Genomic DNA, 20112 nt, shown 5'->3' on the forward strand with positions numbered 1-20112 from the left:
CGTAAGAGGCGGCCACCGAATGGGAGCGTCGCAGGACGCAGACTTCCTCTCCGCCCGGGGAGAACGAGTCCTCAGCCAATTGCCGGCGGCCTCTGAGGTCGCGTGACTGGGGCAGGCCCCGCCCCTCAGAGCCGTCAAAACAATCGCCTTGAGCGGCAGCCATGATGGATTTAAAGGGGCAGTCCCCGTCAAGGCGGCAGCCGGGCCAGCCGAGTGCAGGTGAGTCCTTGGGAGCACCCCTGGGGCTGAGGGTTAGGATGGCACCAACCCGCATCCCCACACTCCGGGGCAGGTGACTAAACCACTTCCGACCAACCTCCCGAAACTCCAGGCTGACTCAAAAACTCCGCCCCCCACGATTCTTCCCCGCCCCTCGGCGTCCAGACAGACAGACAGTAGGACAGCCTGCCCCGCCCCCTGCCGGGCCGCCTGACTCCGTGACCTCGAGCTTGTCCCCCTGTCGGGTCTTGGTCAGCGACTCTGCCCTCACTCACACCGTCCTCCCCTCAGCCCCTGCCCGTCTCTGTGCTCACCCGGGGGCCCCAGCGCACGGTAGCAGCCGTAGACACCCCCGAATTGCAGCCCCAGGCCAGGGTAGCCCGCGCCCAGCGCCGTTCCCTGTGGCCCCGCAGCTCATCAGATCTGCTATGCTTCCCTGAGCCATCAGGCGCTTGAGAGGCACCCTAAGGTCCTGGCTAGGTGATCATGACAGACCAAGCTGTGAAAGGAGCCTATTGCGTTATTCCAGGTGGGAATCCGAACCCGGTCTCCCTGCTCAGCCGTTCGCAGGCACACCCCTGGCCGCAGGTCCCAGATTAAATCAGTCTTGCATTCCCTTATTGGGAGAAAGCAACTCCTCCGACCTGGAACGAGGAGACTGAGTTACGGAAGAAAGGACATTAGTCCTGGTCTCTGAAGAACCTGTCGGCAGAAGGGGGGGGGGTGTTTGTCCTGGGTGGCTGTGAAGCGGTGAGAGAGGAGGGTGGGGCTGCCGGACTTCTGGACTTTGGGCAGTGCAGATCTTTCTAAATCCTTAGCTGCAGTTCAGAGTTTCTTCCGGGCTCAGGCCTGGGAGCCGCCTGAAGCCAAGGGCTCTGCTCTGTACGCAGGTAAGGAGACTTCAAAGATGAGTTTTGTGGAAGTAGGAAGACAGTCCGAAGCCTGGGGGGCGGCAAGGGAGGCCTGAAGTTTAGTTGGAAAGGAGCTAACCAGGCTGGGAGATGGTGGCTTTGGGTCCTTTGCTGCGGCAGCCTGAAGACCTTCAACCTTCCGGAGCCCTGTAATGAGGGCTTCTGGGTCGTAGGTCCCCCCTCCCGCCCCCAACCTTGGGTCCTGCCCCTTTATTGGAGCACTGTTTTCTGCAGATTCTGTTCTCTTTAACCCTGCTCCCTTTGCAGTTTTCCCAAGGCCCTCTGTGATCCTTGGAATGCCTCGGGTCCCCGGCTTCTCTGTCCTAACCCATGCTCTCTCTCCAATCGCTAAATCCTAAATTCCTGGAGCTCAAAGCACACCTGTTCGTTCTACAGCTCTTCACTCAGGTTAATCTCTCACCTTCGTCTTTATGGTTAGTGCTATGGAACCCTTACTCATTCCCTTCCTTCAGCCCAGCACAGACGGGTCTCCCGAACGCTTCCCCTCACTTGGATCCCCGACACTCTCCCACAGCGCGTCTCTCGTCTTCACCAGCTGAGCTCCGTGGTTTCTCCCTAGGCCAGGCAAGCCCTCCCAGCCAGGATGTCAGGCCTGGTGTTGGGGCAGCGGGATGAGCCTGCAGGACACCGGCTCAGCCAGGAGGAGATCCTGGGCAGCACCAGGTTGGTGAGCCAAGGCCTGGAGGCCCTACACACTGAGCATCAGGCTGTGCTGCAGAGCTTGTCCCACACCATTGAGTGTCTGCAACAGGGCGGCCATGAGGAAGGGCTGGTGCACGAGAAGGCCCGGCAGCTGCGGCGCTCTATGGAGAACATTGAACTGGGACTGAGTGAGGCCCAGGTAAGAGTCGGGGTGATGCCAAGTGGTCCAGAGCCCAGAGAGGGTCAGTCACCTGAGGCAAGGGGGGGGGGCGGTCACCTTGTCCTCGAAACTTGGATTTGTTCATTCATGAAATATTTATTAAGTGCCTACTGTGTGCCACCTCTTTGGAATGCTGGTGACACATCACAGGACACGACAGTACAATTCTTGGCCGTCTTGGAGCTGATATTGTAGCTGGGAGAGACAGGGCACAGGCAAATAAGTAAATGATTTACCGTGAGGACTGCTAAAGACAGCAAGATGAGATAAAGGAGGGAAGGAGAGCGAGAGGATGCAGCTTCATATAGAGTGGTCAAAAAAGACCTCACTCAGAGGGTGGCGTTTGAGCAACAAGCCCTGGAAGAAGCAGGGTCCCAAGCAGGGAGGGTAAGTGCGAAGGCCTTCCTTTGAGCCTGGCTGGCGAGTTTAGCGGTTAGCAAGGGGTGGGCTGGTGTGACTTTCTGCAGAGTGAATGTTGAGTGAGGGGAGAGAGTAGGAAGTTGAGGAGGAGGGGGAGGAGGAGGAAAGGGAGGAGGAGGAGGGACGCTGTTGGAGATGGAGCTGGATCATGCGGAGCTGGTAGGCTGTCCTGGGGTCTTTGCTTTTCCGTTGAGAGAGATAGGAGCTATTGAGATGTCCTAAGGAGTGATGGACTCAGCCTGAGATCCTCTGCCTTCTGGACTGGGAGCAGATGAGAGGGTAAGGGCAGAAACTAGAGAGACCAGGAGAGGCTGTGGTGACCTGGGTGGGAGCCGTGGTTGGCAGCTGATGAATGTAAACGGTGGAGGTGGTGAAATGGGGTTCAGGGTGTCTTTTTAAAACTTAATCTGTTTATTTTATGTATATGGCTGTTTTGTCTACATGTCTGTCTGTATGCTACGTGTGTGCCTGGTACCCACAGAGGCCAGAAGAGGCCATCGGATCCCCTGGGGCTGGAGTTACAGGTGGTTGTGAGCTGCCATGTGGGCGCTGGGAATTGAGCCCGGGTCCTCTGGAAGAGCAGCCAGTGCTCTTAATCACTGAGCCACCTCTCCAGCCCAGTGGTTCTCAACCTGTGGATCGTGATCCGTTTTGGGGTCAGACAACCTTTTCACAGGGGTTGTGAAACTCCTGTACACATCAGATGTGCTGCATATCAGATATTTACATTACAATTCCTAACAGCAGCAAAATTACAGTCACGAAGTAGCAACAAAATCATTTTATGTTGGGGTCCCCACACCATGAGGACCTGTGTTGAAGGGTCACAGTGTCAGGGAGGCTGAGGACCACTGCTCCAGCCCCCCCAAGTGTCTCTGGATGGTAGAGCTGTTGCCGCGCAGTCCTGCTTGTTGATTCCTGGGTGCCTCTCCCAGACTGGCCGTCTCTCAGAAGTCCCCTGGATGCTCTTATCCGGAAGACTGTAGCTCATGTGATGTCCCCACCTAGGTGATGCTGGCCCTGGCCAGCCACCTGAGCACAGTGGAGTCGGAGAAGCAGAAGCTGCGGGCTCAGGTCCGCCGCCTGTGCCAGGAGAACCAGTGGCTCCGAGATGAGCTGGCAGGCACGCAGCAGCGGCTGCAGCGCAGTGAGCAGGCCGTGGCCCAGCTCGAGGAGGAAAAGAAGCACCTGGAGTTCTTGAGGCAGCTGCGCCAGTATGATGAGGATGGGCCCAGCATGGTGAGCTGCACAACCAGGGTTTGCCGGGACCACAGGCAGGGCGACGTCCCCATCATCCCACAGGAAACTTCAATGCCTAGCGTGTTCCCACTTGGAAGACTTATTTTCAGCCTTGATAGCTGTCCATTTTAATTAAATGTGTACTCCCCTAGAGAGTGGGGTGGAAGTTCTTGTTCTCCTGGTTAATAGTATGTGGAGCAAGATAAACAGTCAGACAACTCAGACCCAGAATCCTCAGGGCTGTGGTTAGGGAGAGCATAGCCCCCTTTATGCAGGAGATTCCCTTACAGTTTTCTCTCAGGCCGTGCGTGGGTCAGCCCCTACTGAGCAGGTGTTATGTACCCTGGGCCCTGTGAGTGCAGAGGAGGAGATCTATGAAAAGGCACCTGTCTTCTCAGGCTTATAACGTCTGTGGAGAGCTGGGCTCGTACTTGAGGACACGATGTGACTGGACAAGCAGCAGGTGCACAGTCTGGATGTGGCCAGTCCCACAAAGGGACTTCCACAGAGATAGGTCCCCGAGGGCTGGCATGGTCAGAAGGGTTCGGACAGGAGGTGGGCTGCAGGCTTGGGTAGCGGTTAGGGTGGCAGGTTCACGTAAATGGGTTAAGAGTTGTGCTGGATTTCGTGGGGAAAGAGGAGCTTTCTGCACTGGAGCGGAATTCCCAGGGACGGTGAAGAGATAATTTGCCTGGGACAGACTGGTGAGCCTGTTAGGAGAGTTTGAAGTCTCTATGTAAGGTCACCATCCCTGATGGAGAAAAGCACATTTCCATCATGGAAGTGTGTCCGATAGTAAGGGCCAGGCCCTAAGCCCACACTAAGCAAAGGGAGAAGGTGAGCCCAAGGCTGAGCCAGACACTTTGGGTACGTGTCAGCAAGAGCAGACAGACTCCCTCCCCTCAGGAGAGACGTATAATCAGCGTAAACGCACAGGGATTGGCACAAGGCTGTAATCACCAGAAGTGAGTGTGAGAGAGAGGGAGGCTGAGATAAGGGTGCTAGGAAGAGAGCTTTGTGGGTGAGAAGCAGTCGTGAGCCTTTGGCTAAGACGTCCCTGGGTTTTCCATCTAAGAGGCCTGTGCGTGGCTGGATCAGCCGCTTTTCCAGGGGTGGAGGCTGGGACAGAGTTCAGCCCCTTCGCTTGATGACTTTGTGGCTTAGAGGAACCATTGGGGTCTGGCATGCTGTCCCTTCTCTTCCAGGAGGAGAAGGAAGGAGATGCCACCAAGGATTCCCTGGATGACCTCTTCCCCAACGAGGAGGAGGAAGATTCCAGCAATGGCTGTGAGTCTACCTTTGGGGCTAGAAGGTGATGAGGGGCAACCGGAAGCTGCTTCCAGCTCTGGCCCACTCCGATAGGGTCTCCACATCCACAGACAAGTTCTCCACTTCCTTTGGGGACTGGGTGGGTCCCAGGCTAGGTCTAGAGCTCCTCCCCCTTTCCGTGCCCATCAGTATTAAATAAGTGTCGTGCGCTAGGTTACCAAGATGGAAGAGATGCTGGGTCCACTGGTCAGTTCTCAGTCCAGTGGAGACTAACCCTGGGCCGGAGCTGCAGGGAGTCCCCAAGAGATGCTGGGTCCACTGGTCAGTTCTCAGTCCAGTGGAGACTAACCCTGGGCCGGAGCTGCAGGGAGTCCCCAGGAGATGCTGGGTCCACTAGTCAGTTCTCAGTCCAATGGAGACTAACCCTGGGCCGGAGCTGCAGGGAGTCCCCAAGAGATGCTGGGTCCACTGGTCAGTTCTCAGTCCAGTGGAGACTAACCCTGGGCCAGAGCTGCAGCGAATCCCCAAGCCTTTCGTGACTTGGCTTTGCTGGGCCCCCCTAGCACAGGCTTTTTGAGTAAATGTTAGGTGAGTGACTTTCTGAGAGAGTAAATCGGACTGTGACCCACAAGTGCAAGGGTGTGGGTAAAAGAACAGTGGTGTCCAGTCTCCTTTGAGAGCCTGGTGGGAGCCAGCATAGAGACAAGGGGGGGCATGTGGGGGAGCAGTAAAGGAAAAGGAGGAGTCCTCTGAGGAAATGCCCTGTTTTTTTCTGTCATGAGTTAGTGTCCCGTGGCCAGGGTGCTACAGCAGCCCAGCAGGGCGGATATGAGATCCCAGCAAGGTTGCGGACCCTGCACAACCTGGTCATCCAGTATGCCGCTCAGGGGCGCTATGAGGTGGCTGTGCCGCTCTGCAAGCAGGCGCTAGAGGACCTGGAGCGCACCTCTGGCCGAGGTCACCCTGACGTGGCTACCATGCTCAACATCCTGGCTTTGGTGTATCGGTGAGCACTGCTCTCCTCCATTTCTATGACGGCTCACATCCTGCCTCCTCTCCTCTGCTGGACGCTCCCCCAAGGGCTTGTCCTCCACACTAGAACCCTCGCTTTCTCCAATCCCAAACCCTTGACCTCAGAGAATACTCATCCCTCCGGCTCTTTGTTTCTCTGGCCTCTCTGGAGACTGTGTGTGTGTGTGTGTGTGTGTGTGTGTGTGTGTGTGTGTGTGTGTGTGTGTCATTCAGCTTGTGGCTTTCTCTGGGGATGGCAGTGATCTACAGCCTGGTGTGTGTCATGAAGCTTTATTCCTGCAGCAGCAGGCTTTCTGACTTCAGGGGAGTCCCTGATCTCTAAGTGTACCCCAATCCTTTCAAAGGAAGGGAGGGGAAGAGGTGGACTGGGGACAGAGTGCGTGCTGACACCCATCATTTTTGCTGCTTTCCAGGGACCAGAATAAGTACAAGGAGGCTGCCCACCTGCTGAACGATGCCCTCAGCATCCGGGAGAGCACCCTAGGCCGGGACCACCCAGCCGTCAGTATTTCCGGCCGCCCACTCTGCTTCTTGGCCTCTTAGCCCTCTGTGTGCTTCCCTCAGTCCACTCACTGCAGCTGCTGATAAAGGAGGCTCGAGAACTTTCACGCCCTGTCTGCGAACTCAGTGCTTCTCAGTTCTCTGAGACCCAGCGACTCCTTTTTGTTACTTACATTTTATAGTAGTGTCTAGTAATTGTACAAAATAACGGGTTTAATTATGACAGTTTCTTTCAAAGAGCCCCTTTTCTTCTATTCTAATTTTATGTGTATGGGTAGTTTGCATGTATATTTGTGCACCACGTGTGTGCAGTGCCTGTGAGGCCAGAAGAAGCATCAGATCTTACACGTGGGTGCTTGGAATTGAATGTAGGTCCTCTGAAGAGCGGCCGTCACGCGTAACCTCCGAGTCACCGCTCTAGTTAGTACACTTCACGCACGTCTGTGACATACTCTGACCACGTTTATCCTTCTTATTCCTGCTCTTGGCTCCCTTTCCCTCATGTTTCTATAGGAACTAGGGCTCGAATCCAGGGCCTTGCTGAGGTTAGAGAAGCAGCCTGCCACTGAACTTTGACTCCATGAGTCAATACCCCTAGACCTTTGACTCTCTTTTTATGACAAATGGTTTTTCTTGAAATTTAATTTACAGTTAAAATATCCTACCTGTACATATGATTTCCCCCAAACAGGTAACAGGACTAAAAAGTAACTCCAATGACTATAGAAGAGACAGAGCATACTTTTTAATTACATAATACATACAGTACAATGTAGAATAAATAGCTGAGTATAACTATGCTAGAAGAAATAACAAAATAATCTGATGTTGGGTTTATTATAGAAGTGATAAGATGAAAGTGAAAGCCAGCCAGGCACGGTGGCGCAGGCCTTTAATCCCAGCACTCGGGAAGCAGAGGCAGGCGGATCTCTGTGAGTTCGAGGCCAGCCTGGTCTACAGAGTGAGTTCCAGGACAGCCAAAGCTACACAGAGAAACCCTGTCTCAAAAAACCAAAGAAAGAATTGGGGGCCGGAGAGATGGTTCAGCAGTTAAGAGCGCACACTGCTCTTGCAGAGGACCGGAATTCAGCTCCCAGCACCCATGTCAGGTGGCTGACAGCAATCGGCATCTGGCACCTCTGGTCTCCACCAGTACCTACGTTCCCATGTACATTCCCACATATAGACACACATACACTTCATTCAGAAGGAGCTTTTTTAAATTTTATTTTTAAGATTTATTTATTATGCCTGCATGTACTCCTGCTGGCCAGAAGAGGGCACCAGATCTCATTACAGATGGTTGTGAGCAGCCATGTAGTTGCTGGGAATTGAACTCAGGACCTCTGGAAGAGCTGCCAGTGCTCTTAACCTCTGAGCCATCTCTCCAGCCCCTCATTAAGAGCTTTTTAAAAGGAAAAAGTTTTAGAAATAGCATATAGTAAGGACATAATGCCAAGCGTTTGATGGGTTGTCATAGTTGAGAAAATGAGCAATGATGTCTTTGGAAATGAGGTGGCCTTGTGAGAGCAGTTCCCTGTGATGAACATTACATTACCTAGGCAGGGAGGCCGCATCTCGGCAGCCCTTCGATCTTGACCCCCTTCTGCCCTGTGCTCACTGGCCCAGCAGGGCGTTCCTAAGTTGTCAGAGCCGTACAGCGTGTGTGTACACACACACACACACACACACAGAGTATCCACAGCTTTCCCGCCTCCCTTTGTGAATAGCACTGCACTGCAGCCAGAAACCACCTCTAGAAATGTTTAGAAATCCCTCTAGAGGGCGATACCCTCACCCTCGTAGAGCTTCAGGCATTCTGTTTGTAGTTTCCCCCTTCCCAGCCTCTGGCTCTGTGGTAGACTGTGTCCTTTTTAAAGGGGAGAGAAAGGGGTTGACCCAGAGGTCAGAGGACAGCCAGCTCACTGGGGTTGGTCCCTCCGTCCCCCGTGAGTTTAGGTCTGCAGGCTTGGCAGCAAGCATTCTCCTGCGTGGAGTCTGTGTCTCTTGTTGCCCTGGGCTCTGCTGGGCACGGAGAACTGGGGATTCACACGCAGCACTGGTGTGTGATGGGGTGGCCTTCCTTTGCAGGTGGCCGCCACGCTCAACAACCTGGCTGTGCTGTATGGCAAAAGGGGCAAATACAAGGAGGCAGAGCCATTGTGCCAGCGGGCACTGGAGATCCGAGAAAAGGTGCCCGCCCTCTTCCTCGTCCCCCCCCCCAGCCCTTCACCCTGCCGTCCTCTCTGACTATCTTCTTCCTTCTTTTCCTTCTGCTCCTCATGCACGCAGACAGGCGATCGTAGTAATTTGTTCTTTTGCTCTCTCTCAGGTCCTGGGCACCGACCACCCGGATGTGGCAAAGCAGCTGAACAACTTGGCCCTCCTGTGTCAAAACCAGGGCAAGTACGAGGCGGTAGAACGTTATTACCAGCGGGCGCTAGCCATCTACGAGAGCCAGCTAGGGCCGGACAACCCTAACGTAGCTCGGACCAAGAACAACCTGGTAAGGAAGGAAGAGCCAGGGGTGGGAAGGGGGAGGGGAAAGCCTCCCCGAGGATCCTGGACTCAGAAAGCTTAAGAATGGGGCACATTCCTTTGCCAACTTGGTGCCTCTCTAGGGCTGCCTTGGAGGATAGAAGGCCTGCTTCACTGAACTGCCAGAGGTTCCCGTCCTACTGGGGGTTGGCGGGAGTAACTAGCCCTCAGCTATAGCAGGATGAATGAGGGGGGTCTCAGGGACAGACCCCAAGACGTCTGGCTGAGACCCGCTCCCTCCGCCCGCCTCTTGCTCCTGTGCTTCTGTTCTCTGTCTCTAGGCTTCCTGTTACCTAAAGCAGGGCAAGTACTCGGAGGCTGAGGCTCTGTACAAAGAGATCCTGACCCGTGCCCATGTGCAGGAGTTTGGATCTGTGGATGGTGAGTGGTAAGGTCTGGGAAGGGGGCTAGATGGTGGACCACACATGGGTGGGTTGGGACAGCCAGACCTTGTCAGTCTAGCCCATCGGCCTGTGGGCTCTGGCTCCCCACATCGTGTCCAGATCTGTTCTCTTACCCCTCACTCAATGTGTCATCCTCAGATGACCACAAGCCTATCTGGATGCATGCTGAGGAGCGGGAAGAAATGAGCAGGGTGAGTGGGGGACGCAGCCTGGGAGCTGGAGGCCACCAGCGCCTCTGGCTCGATCCTTGTGTCGGTTTAGCCCCCGACTTCTCGCCCCAGCCCTCAGTGTATACAGTGCCTTTCCCGCCCCAGCGTGCACCTTAGCCCTGCGCCCACCTCTGCCCAGCATCTTTCTGCTTCCATCCCCAGAGCCGGCACCGGGAGAGCGGCACCCCCTATGCAGAGTACGGAGGGTGGTACAAGGCCTGCAAAGTGAGCAGGTGAGCTGCCCGGGGTCAGCAGGAGGGTCAGCGGTCTGGGGTGCTCCTCTGTCTTCTCTCAGCCTTTCCTCTGCCCCTCCCTGCCCCTTTCTGTCCCTTGTCCTTGTGGTGCTGAGGGTTTTGCAGGGCCCGTGTACGCTCGGCAAGCGCTCTGCTGTGGGGCTGTGCTCTCCATTTCTGAATCCCTCTCCCTGCCTTCTCTCTCTCATCTCCCTGCAGCCCCACAGTGAACACCACCCTGAGAAACCTAGGGGCTCTGTACAGGCGCCAGGGAAAGCTGGAGGCAGCTGAGACCTTGGAGGAATGTGCCCTGCGTTCCCGGAAGCAGGTCAGGAGCCCACAGCACAGGGCAGTGGTGCCTCTCTGTAATGAGGGAGTTCCAGGCTGGCCTCTATCAGGGATGGATAACAGCAATTGTAGGCACTTGCTGATGTTACACAGGACCCAGGTTCAGTCCCCAGCACCCACATCAAGCAGCTCACAACTGCCTGTAACTCAAGTTCCAGAGGATCCAATGCCATCTTTTGGCCTCCATGGGTACCAGCATGCATGAGATGCACATACATCACCCAGGCAGACACATATACATATAAAATAAGATGAATAAATCTTTTTTCCCCCGAGACAGGGTTTCTCTGTGTAGCCCTGGCTATCCTGGAACTCACTCTGTAGACCAGGTTGGTCTTGAACTAAAGATCTGTTTGCCTGTTTGCCTCTGTTTTCCAAGTGCTGGGGTTAAAGGTATGTGTACCACCACACGCAGCCAATAAATAAATCTTTAAGGGGTTGGGGATTTAGTTCAGTGGTAGAGCACTTGCCTGGCAAGCACAGGGTCCTGGGTTCGGTCCTCAGCTCCAGAAAGTTAAAAAAAAAAAAAAAAGGAGAGAGAGAGAGAGAAAGAGAGAGAGAGAGAGAGAGAGAGAGAGAGAAAGAGAGAGAGAGAGACCCTGTCTCAAACCAAAATAAAAGTCCAGAGTGGGAGGGCCAAGAAGGGCGGGCCTGAAGGCTTTTTGTGCCCGTGCTGCGAGGGTGGGGCAGTCCTGTAGCTGTGGTGGTCTTTAAGAACGTTCTTACTCCATACTTGCCTTTGTGTCATGGTACCAGAGTCAAGATTCCCTTCACAGCTGCTGTAGTGGCTTGTGCTTGTAATTCCAGCATTCAGGAGGCTGAGGCGGAATTATTACTGTGAGTTTGAGGCTAGCCTGGGCTACATGATGAATTATAGGCTAGCTTCAGCTAAGCATGCCTTTAATCCCAGCACTCAGGAGGCAGAGCCAGGCGGATCTCTGAGTTCGAGGCCAGCCTGGTCTACAGAGTGAGTTCCAGGGCAGCCAGGGCTACAAGAGAAACCCTGTCTCAAAAAAAAAACCCAACAAACCAACCAACCAACTAACAAACAAACAAACTAACACCCCAGGGCTGGTAAGTTGGCCCAGTGGGTAAAGGCGCTTGCTGCACAGTCCTGTGAGCTGAGTCAAGTCTCTGGAACCCATGGACAAGTGGAAGGAGAGGAATCCCTCTCGAGTGCCCTCCGACCTCCTGCTGTGGCAGTGTGTGCGCCTCTTCCCATCACACACAACAGTCCAGTGTCGGGGGAGTTGGGGGAGACGACCAGGAGGACCTAAGCTGGGGAGGCAGAGACAAGAGGCCCCCTGGGGTTTGCTGGCCAGCCAGTCCAGCCAGTTGGCAAGCTCTAAGTACCGTGAGAGCCTGTCTCCGAGAGAATGAGTGAGGAGCAGCCAGGGAGGGCAGTCACTGCTCTCTCCAACAGCGTGTGGGAATATGCACAGATGATAGAAAAGAACACAACACGACATGGATCCACTCCACAGGGCAGAGCTGTAGAAATGCAGCTCTTCCCCGTGACCGGCTGGCGTGCATGAAGCAGGTGAGGTCGAGGAGAGACCCAAGTCAGAATTCCTCCAGTTACGGGTCTCAGCTGACTTAGTAAGTTGCCCATTCACTCTGGGACATAGCTACACGTAAGTCTGTGTAAGGCCACACTACCGCCACACAGAGCAGATTCTGCCCAGTGTTTGTGTAAGGAGGGGGAAAAAGACCGAAAGCCCCATCCTGAGATTTAAGGACTATGAAGTCTTAGCGCCTTCCGTCTATTTTTTTGTCTTTAAAGATTTTATTATTTTATGTGTGGGGGTCTTTTGCCTGCATGTGCATCTGCCCATGCACACAGTGCTCAGAGAGGCCAGGAGAGGGCCCTGGATCCCTGGCTCTGCAGTTACTGGCATGGTGAGCTGCCTTGTGGAGCTGGGAACCCAATCTGTGTCCTCTGGAAGAGCAGCTGGTGCTTTTCCAGCTCAGCCATCTTCCTAGCATCTCCTCCCCTTCCTCCCAGGGCACTGACCCCATCAGTCAGACCAAGGTGGCGGAACTGCTCGGGGAAGGTGACGGGAGAAGGACCACTCAGGAGGGCCCTGGGGACAGCGTGAAATTCGAGGGAGGTGAAGACGCGTCAGTGGCTGTGGAGTGGTCAGGGGTGAGTGCCCAGTGCCGCTGCCCTGCCCTGTCCCTTCTTGTGAGCACCGAGGAGCTCTGAGGCTGTCTTTCTCCAAGTTTGTACACGGTATTGGTCCTGCTGTCCCCACCGGTTAGGTCTGTCCCTGGAGTCTGCTTCGGACGGACGGATGGATGGACAGACGGACGGACGGATGGACGGACAGGGCTCTTGTTCTCAGCCGCTGGGCTTCAGGGACAGGGGACGTGTGCAGAGTAAATGGCAGGGGTCGACTTGGGAGCCAGGCCACACGGAACCCCTTTTCCCCCACTGCCCATCTCTTTCTGATAGGACGGCAGTGGTGCCCTGCAGAGGAGCGGCTCTCTGGGCAAGATCCGGGACGTACTCCGTAGAAGCAGTGAACTCCTGGTGAGGAAGCTCCAAGGCACTGAGCCTCGGCCTTCCAGGTACATGACACGGTTGAGGTTTGACAAAGCAGGCCAGCAGGCCCTTGCCTGCAGCTTCTCTTGGTGCTGGAGAAATGGCCTAGAAGTGTCCTACACGAGGGACAGTGGGCTGGCCTCAGTGCTCTCTTTCCCTTGTAGCAGCAACATGAAGCGGGCAGCCTCGCTGAACTACCTGAACCAACCCAGTGCAGCCCCACTCCAGGTGAGGAAGGAAGGACTCCCAGAAGGCAGCTCCAGGGGCAGCGGGGAGGGTGGAGGTGTCCCCATGATGAAGGTGGCCTGAGAGCCTGGAGCCCTTCGGGAGTCCAGCTGATGGTGTGGTATTGGATGGCTAGGCATCAAGGGACAGTTTCCGATGCTGGCACTGATGGTGGACACGCCTTTAATCCCAGCACTCGGGAGGCAGAGGCAGGCCAGCCTGGTCTACAGAGTGAGTTCCAGGTTGGCCAGGGCTACACAGAGAAACCCTGTCTCATAAAAAAAAAAAAAAAAAAAAAAAAATCAAAAACCAGAGAGAGCGATTGAGCAAGTGAGTGAGTCTCAGGCCAGACAGTAAGTACAGGTTCATCAGGAGAGTGCCAGCCACTGATGCCCTCCAAACTGCTACTTTGGAATTAGGAATAATCCCAGAATGATTTAGAGCTGCAGGTCCCTTGAGGTCTTAGTAAGGAATGAAAAAGGAATAACACAAAAGGAATTGAGTCTCTTTGAGGAAAGAGCAGTGATAGTTCAGTGCGGTGCCCTCTTGTGTCGGCTCATAACCGGTACAAACCAGTATCCCTGGGTTTCCGCCCGGTGTCCTCCAGCAGACTGTGCCTAAGCGAAGTCCTAGAGTTTGAGTGGAGGTTGGAGGTTTCATCCCAGGTCCAGAGAGACTGTGGGAGCCCCCAGGGCTCATGGGCTGGCTGGTGGGGTCTGTTTCAGGTTTCCCGGGGCTTCAGTGCCAGCACGATGGACCTCTCTTCAAGCAGCTGACATTCAGGCGCCAGCCCCCACACCCCCATCTGCTGGGGCCCCACAGCCTCCCAGCATTCCTCGTTGCTCCTGTCCTTCCCAACCCACATGGGAAGGTGAAGGAGGACAGTTGAAAGGGAAGAGTGCAGCCTCTGGGGTCTAGGCTCCTTCCTCACGAACGCCCGCCCCTTTGGAAGGGCCCTCAGGATAGCCTCTCGACTTTGGAGTCCTCTAGAGTAGCTCACCGAGGCCCCCAAGGTGGGCTTCTGAAAAGCAGGTTGCATCTCCGGCATGTGCCTGCTGCTGGTTTTTCTGTCAGAGGGTTTGGGGCTAGCCTCTTTCCTCCCTGCCCTCTGCCTCACTTCAGGTCCATGTATTTCACGATGTTTCTTTAATAAAAGAATCAGGTAACCTTTTGCGGCTTGAGTCTTGATTGAAGTATGGGGTGTGATAGGCTCTTGACGGAGGGAGGGTGAGGGTGAGGGCAGTGGTAGATGGGGCAGTGGGACTGTTGGATCCTTGGCTTTTTCCCGGTTTCTCCCGGTGCGTGCCCTCTCTGGAGGAAGGCATCTGGGGGATGGGGAAGGAGGCCTACGAGGAGAAGGTGCTGTGGACCGGGCTGTCAGGGACATGTGGTGGCCATGTGGCAGGACCCTGGCGTCCTGGCGCCACTTCTCCTGCCTGTGAGGGCTCCGTGGCTTCCTTCCCTCCTCCCAGCTGCTTGGGGGAAGGGAGGTCTAAGCAGGCCTGGGGGGCCCTCCAGAGCCAGAAGGGGGACAAGGCACTACCCATCCCCTCTTGCATATCCTGGAGGCCTGTCAGCAGCTGGGGCCCATCCTCGAGAGCCTGACTTCTCCTGACCCGCCTCCCACACCCCTTGCTGCTTTCACAACAAAGAAAGAATGTGGGGGTGGTGGCGCTGGGGGTGGAGGGTGCGTGGAACAAGGGCTGCGCCGGGCCTCCCCACAGCTGGAGATTTGGCCGTGCCCTGACACAGCCCAGACTGCCTGGAGATGGACTTGGGATGAACGTCTGTTTAATAGCTTTCTTTCGCCGGCTTTCAGAGCCCAGGGTTTCTACCTTGGGTTCGGATTTGTCCGGTGCCAAAGCTGACTGCAGTCACGCCCCTCCCCCTCCCAGCTACATCTGTTCAGCAGGGCACCACGTTATGCCCTCTTATGCGTGGACGCCTGCGACACCTTATTGGTCTGTCTCCCGACACTTTTATCTCCACCAACTTGGAGAATACTGGGCAATACTATTGGTCCAGACCTCTAGGTAGGTCCAGAGTGACCATCGTTCCTAAGGGGCCACAGAATCCCGAGAGTCACTTTGGTTCTCCTGCGTCCCGGTGGACACACCAGGCGGTGGGCACAACGTCCCGGCCTCTGGCACTCCCCCGGGACCGCCACTGTCCCCCATCCTTCTCCAGAGCCGTCCCTCAACGGCCAGCTCCTCCCCTCGACGGCGAGGAAGGGGGCGTCAGGGGGCGGGGCGCCGTGCGGGCGGAGGGGAGGGGGCGTCGGGGGCGTGGTTTGGCGGCGGCGGTGGCGCGCGAGGGCTTGGAGGTACGGGGCGCGCGCGGCTCCAGCTCCGGACGCCTCGGGCTCGGGCTGCGGCTGCTGCAGCGGCCCCCCGCGCTCCGGTCGGCGCGCCCGCTCGTCCGTGCGCCTTGAGCCTCGCCGCTCCCCTGCAGCCCGCCACGATGGGAGCCCGCCCGCTGCCTCTGCTCAGCACTCTGCTGTTGCCGCTCCTGGCCGGTGAGTCCCCCCCGAGAACCGGGGGTACCGAGCTAGGCTTATGAGAAGCGCGGTAGTCCCGGGGGCAGGAAGGGCCCTGGAGAGGTGGGCTGGGCGATTGGGCCGGTGGAGAGGCTCGCTGGGAGTTCGGGGACCCGGGGTTGGCGACGCCCCCGCGCGCGGTGCGCTGGGGCGCGAGTTCTCCCCGCCCGCCCGCCCGCCCGCCGGACCCGAGAGTTTGCTCGAGCGTTGCCCGGAGTCGCCGGCTCCCGAGCCCTGCTGCGGAGCTCCTCTTTGGGGAACAGTGCCTTCCCCTCCCGTGAGAGGGTGCAGACACCCTGAGAGTGTCCCGGGCCTTGGAGCCCAGGTGAGGGGGACCGGCCTGGGTCCTGATCCCGACCGACCCGACCTAGGGCGCGCCTGGCGCGGAGCTTTGTTACCTATGACGGCCCGACGCGCCCGGCTCCCTCCCTGAAAGTTCCGGGGCAAAGCTGGAACCCCAGATGGCCCTGCCGGTGAGGGCAGGTTAGACTGAGGGGTGCCTCGTCTCCTCCTCCAACTAGGCCCGAGCCTTGAGCCCACTCGGTGCCAGGGTCGTATCCCGGGAGCCGAGGGTCCCAGACTGTAGTGGTGACTAATGAGTGAAGGCCGCTGCCAAAATCGGGCTTGGCCCGCTTGCCAAGGTGCGGACGGGCTTTGCTGTTTCCTGGATTTCCATCCTGTCCGTGCTCTGGGAGCAAAGAAATATCTGTCCTCCTAAGGGCAGAAAGGCAAAGAAAAAAAAAAAGAAGCCCAACTCTGGCTTTTCGTGGAGGGCCTCTGTACTTTGATGAGGGTGTGGCCCACATCTCCAGGGCAAACAAGGGGCACCCCCGTCGCCAGATTTTATTTCCTGACTGATCACACCTGAAAGTCAGTCACCATTAAAGGTGTTGGAAGGGATTTAACCGGAAATCGCCGAGCTACTTAAATACCCATTTTGCTGGTCCCAATCAGCAAGGACCGAAGGACGGCTCCTTCACCTTCGGAGACAAAACCGCCTCTGATGGTCTGCAAAACAGCCCTCTTTGGGGAGACATTCTGCCCAGGGGACAGCCTGAGGTGATCCCTTAACCATTCCTTTAAAGAGTGCCAGCCGGGAGGGCAGGGGCAGGGAATTGTCCGCTGTCATTTTCCTGACCAGCTGTTGAGGGTTTAGGGGCCAGAGAATCAAAGTCTCTCCCACCCCACTTACACAAAAAGAGGTAAGCAGAGTCCAGAAAGAACTCGTCCTGGGAATTCCTAGCTGGTGTTTCTGGAGTTACCGCGTGTTCCTTATGTGTGTGGTAGTTATTGCTCATGGCAAAGTCCCACATCTGCTCCCGGAGGAAGTATGGAAGTTTTTTTTTTTTTTAAACACAGCTAGGATGAGGGCCCAGCCATATGGGTAAGCAGCCAGCTCACAGGCCTCCTGGGCTGCCTGGTGAGCTTTGGTGTGTGGCTCTGCTGGATGTGGCTGTCTCTGCTGCTGTGGTTTGTCTTTCTGAAGTCAAAGGGAAATTCTGGTGGAGATGGGGCCCTTGCAGTATAATTGCTGAGTTTCTTCTGTGAGCACTCTGGAGATGGGAACTTCAGTGATGGGTGCCCCGGGGGAGGGTGTGTGTGAGAGGAAGTGGGGACAGGAGGGAGTTGGGGGTATCTTGTGCTCCGCAAAGAAACATTTTAATGAGGGCCTTAAATCAGTTCCACCAAATGTGCCTTGGTGTGGAATCTGCCTATGTGCCGTAAACAGTTTCAGTGAGGCGCCTGCTGTTCTGGTGAAATCCAGGGACTCTACCCACCCCAGATGTGTGTTTTCAGGGGGCAGGGATTTTTTTTTAATAGATCACAGTACATTTTTCCATCTTGTTTAACTGTGTCATTAACTGAAGTTGTAGCAGGACCTCGATGTTAATAAGGTTGGGGCTGGGGACCTGGACTGCTCAGATTTTGAAGTTTGGGTAATTATGCTGTAAATGTCCGAGTTACTTTCCAAACCTTGAGATCCCTGGTGTGATAAATACGGTGGATGAAGAGAGGGCTTAAGGTTTGGAACCTAGAATTCCTCCACCCCCTGTTTTTTGAGACAGGGTCTTGTACGCTCTCCGGCTGGCCCTAGACTCATTGTGCAGTCCTCCCTGGCCTTAGATCTCATGATTCTCCTGCCTCAGCCTCCTGAATGATGAGACTAGAGGATAGTAGGACCACACCTGGCCAAAACTGGGATTCTTTTCTGTTGTTAACTTATTTATTATGTTTATTTGTGTGTGTGCACACACACGTCACAGTGCACTTGTGGAGGTCAGAGACAGCTGACAGCAATCTGTTCTCTCCTTTTGAGGTGGGTCGCAGGGACGCTGCTCAGCCTGTCATGCGTGGAGGCTCCTTCAAACCATCTCTTTGGTCAGGGATCTCTACCTGTTCCTCTCTCCTGTTCTGGTCCTCAGGTCAGGCTTTTGCATCTCCGTGGAAGCTGAATCCTCACTTTCTGCTGTACTGAGGACAGGATCCCCCAGCACTCTGCAGCCTGTAATTCAGATCTGGTCCTCGCTTCTATCAGTGGTGGCTTTGGCGGGGGAGGGCACGGGTAATCTTCACATCACCCCCGGACAGCGCGGCCAGAGCAGCAGGGGCTGATGTCAGCGCTCAGGCTATGCACATTTCTTTTTCTCTTCACTCTTTCTTTTTCTTTTCTTTTTTGGTTCCAAGATGGGGTTTCTCTGTGTAGCTCTGGCAGCTCTGGCTGTCCTGAAACTTGCTCTTTCTTTTTTTAATTAAAAATTTAAAAATTTATTTTACATACTGATTACAGTTTCCCCTCTTCCACTTCCCCACCCCAAACTAGCTCTGTAGACCAGGCTAGCCTTGAATTCAGAGATCCACCTGCCTCTGCCTCGGGAGTGCTGGGATCAAAGGTGTGCGCCACCACCGGCCCGATGCACCTTTCTAGCTTTATAATCATCTTCAGCAATAAACGTGTCTCAGCTGCTGGAGGCCTCCATGTTAGCCATGTTTCCATCTCCTGAAACACACTTGTGTTTCTCCACCCGGGCCTTCGCTCTCCTGTGTGTGGCTCCCTCTGCTCCGCTTCCGAGAACCACCAACCTGTAGAATCAGTCTCTCTCTCCCAGAGTCTCATGGAGCCTCTACTGACCTTGACCTTGCTGTGTAGCCAAGGATGCCCTTGAACTCCCGATCTCCTGCCTGTTGAATTACAGATGTGCCACCGTGCCCAGTTTTATGCAGTACTGGGGTTCAGTTCAAGGGGTCTCCGCACACTAGGCACAGTCTGACTGGGCTGCCATGGCCTCTCCCATCCTTAAAGGTAGTGTCTGTATTTCTGTCCTAGTTGGATTTCCCTCCTAGTGGGATTCCTTTAGCACGAAGTCTCCTTTATAGTGGATCCTCATCCTGGTCCATTAGAAAAGGGGAGGGAAAGAGAGAGAAGGAATGGCCAAGTTAGGCACTGGGGTGGGGGTGGGGGTGGGGTGGGGGGTGTCTGTGTGCCCAGTCCAGCCTCTCTGGGGTTACAGTGCTCATTATCCCTCTGGTGATCTGCTCCATCATGGCGGAATCAAGGGGACGGACCCCCTCCCCCTGTTCCCCGGCTGGCTTTTCTGATTTTTGATGTGGTGGTGTGTCTGGGCATGGACAGCCACCTCTGTGTGCAGAGCTGTCTTGCCCCAAGAGGCTATGGACGAAGAAACTAATGCGGTGAATGTGTGTGGCCGAGACATCCTGTAACTTTGCTATTCCAAAGAAAGCCTTGAGCCAGGTGACATCAGCACCCCTGAGTGAAGAGGTCAGAATCAGAAACTGGTTTCTTTTTGTAGCTTAGGTTGACTTGAGGCTCATGGTTCTCCTGCCTGAACCTCTCAGGTACCGGGAGTACCATGCCCAGCTGCTGTCTGCATTTTCAGGGCTCTCCACAAGGCTTGTGTAGACATTCCTCCTATATAATAGAAGTTCAAAAACAGGGCTCTCCTGTTGCAACCGTGGAAGAGAGGCCGAGACTTCCTATAGTATGTGAAGATTTTAAAACACACATTAAGTAATTTTGTTTCTCTGAATACTTCTGGCCATGATTCATGCATTTATTATTTTAGTATTTATTTATTTATTGTGTTTGTGGATGAATTTGTGGAGGTCAGGGGGCAATTTTTTGGAAGTTGGTTTTCTCCTTCCACCGTGTGGCCCCTAGGGGTTGGAACGAAGGTCATCTGGATTGGCGGCAAGTGCCTTTACCCAATGAGACATCATCTTTCCTGCTCTTTTTTTTTTTTTTTCTTTTTTCTTTTTTCCTGCTCTTGATGTGGAAATTTAAAAGTTACTGAACTTTGGGTTTAATTTGAATTTGATTTTGTTAAGAAACTTGCCTGCTGATGTATGCAGGCTCTGGGAAGTTTTTTTTTTTTTTTGGTTTTTGTTTTTGTTTTTGTTTTGTTTTTCGAGACAGGGTTTCTCTGTGTAGCTTTGCGTCTTTCCTGGATCTCGCTCTGTAGACCAGACTGGCCTCGAACTCACAGAGATCCGCCTGCCTCTGCCTCCCGAGTGCTGGGATTAGAGGCGTGCACCACCACCACCACCACCACCACCACCACCACCACCACCACCACCACCACCC

At 55.0% G+C, this 20112-nt stretch overlaps 2 protein-coding genes across 9 annotated transcripts in view; both read left to right on the top strand.

The window, feature by feature from the left end:
• Positions 1-113: 113 nt before the first annotated feature.
• On the top strand, positions 114-14148 carry Klc4 (kinesin light chain 4). 7 transcript variants are annotated; one of them, XM_028887154.2, is made up of 17 exons: positions 161-219; positions 1398-1538; positions 1711-1992; positions 3442-3672; positions 4878-4959; positions 5728-5947; positions 6387-6474; positions 8566-8667; positions 8807-8980; positions 9294-9393; positions 9555-9607; positions 9788-9858; positions 10078-10186; positions 12212-12352; positions 12662-12777; positions 12916-12979; positions 13702-14148. In XM_028887154.2, exons 2-17 carry the CDS (start codon positions 1461-1463, stop codon positions 13750-13752), a joined length of 1962 nt encoding a protein of 653 aa, XP_028742987.1. In that variant the 5' UTR covers positions 161-219; positions 1398-1460; the 3' UTR covers positions 13753-14148. The 7 variants fall into 7 exon arrangements, with proteins under 7 accessions (XP_028742990.1, XP_028742987.1, XP_028742985.1 ...); XM_028887152.2 differs by lacking the exon at positions 161-219 and adding an exon at positions 248-748; XM_028887153.2 differs by lacking the exon at positions 161-219 and adding an exon at positions 991-1109.
• A 1112-nt stretch (positions 14149-15260) lies between these two features.
• Positions 15261-20112, top strand: part of Ptk7 (protein tyrosine kinase 7 (inactive)) — a 63459-nt gene continuing 58607 nt past the window's right edge. Inside the window, exon 1 of one of the 2 annotated variants that reach the window (XM_028887221.2) lies at positions 15261-15491. In XM_028887221.2, coding sequence (XP_028743054.1) covers positions 15437-15491 — 55 coding nt within the window. In that variant the 5' untranslated portion in view covers positions 15261-15436. The remainder of the gene's footprint in view (positions 15492-20112) is intronic. The other variant, XM_037199583.1, reaches the window with a different exon arrangement.

This window comes from Peromyscus leucopus, chromosome 16_21 (assembly GCF_004664715.2).
Source record: "Peromyscus leucopus breed LL Stock chromosome 16_21, UCI_PerLeu_2.1, whole genome shotgun sequence".
Classification (NCBI taxonomy): Eukaryota; Metazoa; Chordata; class Mammalia; order Rodentia; family Cricetidae; genus Peromyscus; species Peromyscus leucopus.